At 60.4% G+C, this 3,266-nt stretch overlaps 1 protein-coding gene across 1 annotated transcript in view; it reads right to left on the bottom strand.

The window, feature by feature from the left end:
- Window positions 1–3,266, bottom strand: part of ANKRD28 (ankyrin repeat domain 28) — a gene marked incomplete at its 5' end in the record, with an annotated part of 13,095 nt that overhangs the window by 4,007 nt on the left and 5,822 nt on the right. Inside the window, 10 exon segments of the mRNA XM_010075094.1 lie at window positions 98–169; window positions 298–409; window positions 706–783; window positions 975–1,067; window positions 1,391–1,459; window positions 1,642–1,759; window positions 1,848–1,930; window positions 2,016–2,130; window positions 2,716–2,794; window positions 2,926–3,257. Of these exon segments, the coding sequence (XP_010073396.1) occupies window positions 98–169; window positions 298–409; window positions 706–783; window positions 975–1,067; window positions 1,391–1,459; window positions 1,642–1,759; window positions 1,848–1,930; window positions 2,016–2,130; window positions 2,716–2,794; window positions 2,926–3,257 (1,151 nt within the window).

Below are 3,266 nucleotides of genomic sequence, written 5' to 3'. Positions count from 1 at the left end.
CAGCCGCAGGGACGCAGCCCTGGGAGCAGGCACCTCCCCAGGACTTGGCGTGAACCCCGCACAGAGTCAACGCCAGGGCTGGGGCGGCCAAACTTACAGCTAAGTGCAAAGGGCTGACTGGAATGGTGCTTTCCACGTCCTCCAGGCAGTTAAAGGACATTTCCAGGAGCTGCAACAGCCACAACACAAAACCGTAACTGATCCTGGGCTCACTCAGACGCCCCATCCACGAGCAAGCTGCAGAGGGGTCAGAAACCTGCTCGTCTGCTTCAGAACGCTCCGAGCTTCAGGACTCACCAGTTCGAGGTTCTGTCTGTTGCCATATGCAGCTGCATAGTGGACAGCGGTATATCCCTGCTTGTCCCGGAGGGATGGGTCAGCACCATTATCCAGCAAGAACTCTAAACAACTGCAACGAGCGAGAGAAAGGGGAGATGAAGAATGAGGGGAGGTGGGAGAGGCAGAGCGCTGCAGGGAACCCCCCAGTTTATCGCAGAGCAGATGCTGCACTAAGCAGCACATGCAAAGCCCGCTGGAAGCGAGGATCGGGGAGCGATGGCCAGGTTTGCCTCAAGAATCAAATCCGCAGATGTTTCCTCCAAGGCATCGCTCCGCAGTTCAGTGTGAGCAGAAGCTCAGTGTTACCAGCGACTGGGGAAGGGGTAACAGCAAACGACTGCAGCCCCGGCTGCGGTGCAGACTCACAAGAATGCCTCCTTCAGCCTGGACTCCTTCAGTGGCTCCTCGTCAGTGTCATGGCTGTTTCCTGAATGAGTCTCTCCTCTGAAAGGTCAGAGACCCGCATTAGTTTGCTGATTGCCCCCTCCCCACGCTCCCCAAAGCGCTCTCCTCTCACAAACCCCCGAGCACCAGCTGCAGGAAGGCGGCCAGGGAGGCGCCCAGGGAACTGCGAGTGTCACCGCGCAGCCGCGTGCCATCGCCCCCAGCCCCACCGTGTGCCCCGAGACACTCACCTCCTGTACGTGTCCGAAGCAGCAGCATAGTGTAAGGGGGTGCAGCCTTTACAGTCGGCCTCGTTAATGGCAGCTGCGTAGTGCAGTGGAGTCCTGGCAAGGGGAGAGGAGAAGGGGACTTTTAGCCGCGCTGCCTGTCGCAGACGCAGAACTCGCCCGGCAGCAAGGAAGGACCCCGGGAGCCAGCCCCCCACCCCACTCAGCTGTGTCTTGCTCAGGGGTTTGGGGAGCGGCTCCTTCTGAAGAGCCTGAGCTGGACCCTCGGGGTGCGAGGGGGTGAAGGAAGCGGCTTTGGACACCAAGTGCAGCAAAGGTCTCAGGACTGTCCCAACCCGAACCCATGCTGGGTGAGCTCCCGCTGGTTTCGGGCTGGAGGAACCACCCTCACTCCCTTGCAGGGCTCACGGCACGCTCACCTTCCAAACTTGTCTCTCCTCCTCAAGTCAGCACCGCTGCTCAACAGCAAATTAAGACATTCAACGTTCCTGCGGGAGGCAGGGAGGGGAGTTAGACACAGATCTGGACAAGCCCCAGAGCCAGAGGCAGAACAGGGCCAAAAGGCTTCTTCCCTCTTCATTCCCGGGCTAGACCCGGGTCCCTGCTCTGTGCTGGGGGCAGCCAGTGACCCTCCCGTGCGCCGCAGCCCAGCGCCCCGCGCTCAGCTCACCCTCCAGAAGCAGCAGCGTGGAGGCAAGTCCTCCCGAGGTTGTCAGGCGTGTTGATATCAAAGCCTGCAGACAGCACGTGCTCGTTGCTCAGCGAGGAGACGATACTGTACAACTGACCTGGGGGGCAGGAGGGGCAGGGGCTCAGGGGGCAGCTCAAGGGTCCCCCGAGTGCCCCTGCTGCCGGAGGGGTGGCCGAGCTGCTCACCTGAGGAAAGTAGCTTACGACAACAGTCTGAAAATCCAAAGAGAACAGCTAAGTGCAGAGGGAACATGTCGTGGATCCCACGCCTGCCGGGAGAGGGGAAGGGGAGTCAGGCTGGGTGGTTTCGGCATCCTCCTCGTCCTGGGAGAGGGAGGAGCAGCCCCTCCTTACCTTGCAGTGTCAGCACCATTCGTCATCAAAGTACTAATTAGCAGCTCGTGGCCATATCTAGCAGCAACGTGGAGGGGGGTATTGCCGTATTTGTCAGCACAGTCAATCTCACTGCCTAGAAAGGAAAAGCCGAGAGATTTGCAGATGAGTCTGCATGTCCCAGTCCCAAGCGGCCCAGGCTGCTCCGATGACCACGTCCCCATCTCAGGGACATGGCTGATCACTCGAGTCCGTCCAGCATCGTGCAGAAGGAGAACCATCAGCTGCTCTCTGAGCTGAGCCCCACTCGTACCCTGCAAGCCCAGGACGTCAGATCTCCCCCCGTTCCCCCGGGAGGGGATGTGTCCAGCCCCAGAGGCTGAACCCCCGGGGTCTCTGCCAAACCTGCAGCCCTCTTACAAGAATATTGTCTTTCAGGCTGGACGGGGCAGTGGGAACGTTCTCTGGCCGCAGCAGCTCTGACCTGGCTGGAATTTCAGTCCCTGGTCTGCACTCTGCTGCCCTCGAGGGCACACGCTCCCTGCCGCCCCGAGCAGCCCAGGGCCACCGGCAACAGCCCCGGGAGCACGGACAGAAACTGAGCGATAGTTGCAGAGCTCTCAAACCCTCAAGCAAAGATGTGGGGAGGTCCTGGAGGCAGGTGCTGAGCAGCACAGGAAAAGGCCGGGGTAACCCCGGGCCAGGGGAAGAAGGCACTCACCATTCTGAATGAGGATCTGCGAACGCGTGAACCGTCCATGGATGGCAGCCATGTGCAAGGGGCTCTTCCCTTCCTTACTCTGCAGAGAGCAGGAGCGACGTCGCATCAGGCTTCCCACCACCCTCCCCGAGCTTCCCACCACCCTCCCTGAGCTCTGCCCTCAGGCAGCAGGTCCCCGCTCCCCCCATCCCCAAGCTCAACCCTTCAGACCTGAAAGTTGACGTCGGCCCCGTTGTTCACGAGGAGCTCTAGGCACAGGGCCCCGTTGGTGGAGACGGCAGCAAAGTGCAGAGGGGTGAAGCCCTTCTCGTTAGGCTGATTGACGTTGGCGCCGTAATTGACCAGCTCGTTGGCCACGGCATCTTGGCCCATGTAACAGGCAATGTGAAGTGCAGTGTTACCGAAGGAATTTGGTTCATCGATCTGTGGGAGCAACAAACCTGGAGGATTTAGGGATCCAGGAAGGAGGAAAGGCAGCTGAGAACCAGCCAGGGCTCCGGCTGCTGCCTAGCACCCTCGCCTGCTCCTGTCTCCGTACCGGCCTGAGCCCG

This window comes from Pterocles gutturalis, unplaced genomic scaffold, assembly GCF_000699245.1.
Source record: "Pterocles gutturalis isolate BGI_N339 unplaced genomic scaffold, ASM69924v1 scaffold3141, whole genome shotgun sequence".
NCBI lineage: Eukaryota > Metazoa > Chordata > Aves > Pterocliformes > Pteroclidae > Pterocles > Pterocles gutturalis.
Note: the sequence above shows the minus strand (reverse complement) of the source record. Positions and strands in the feature narration are given on the sequence as shown.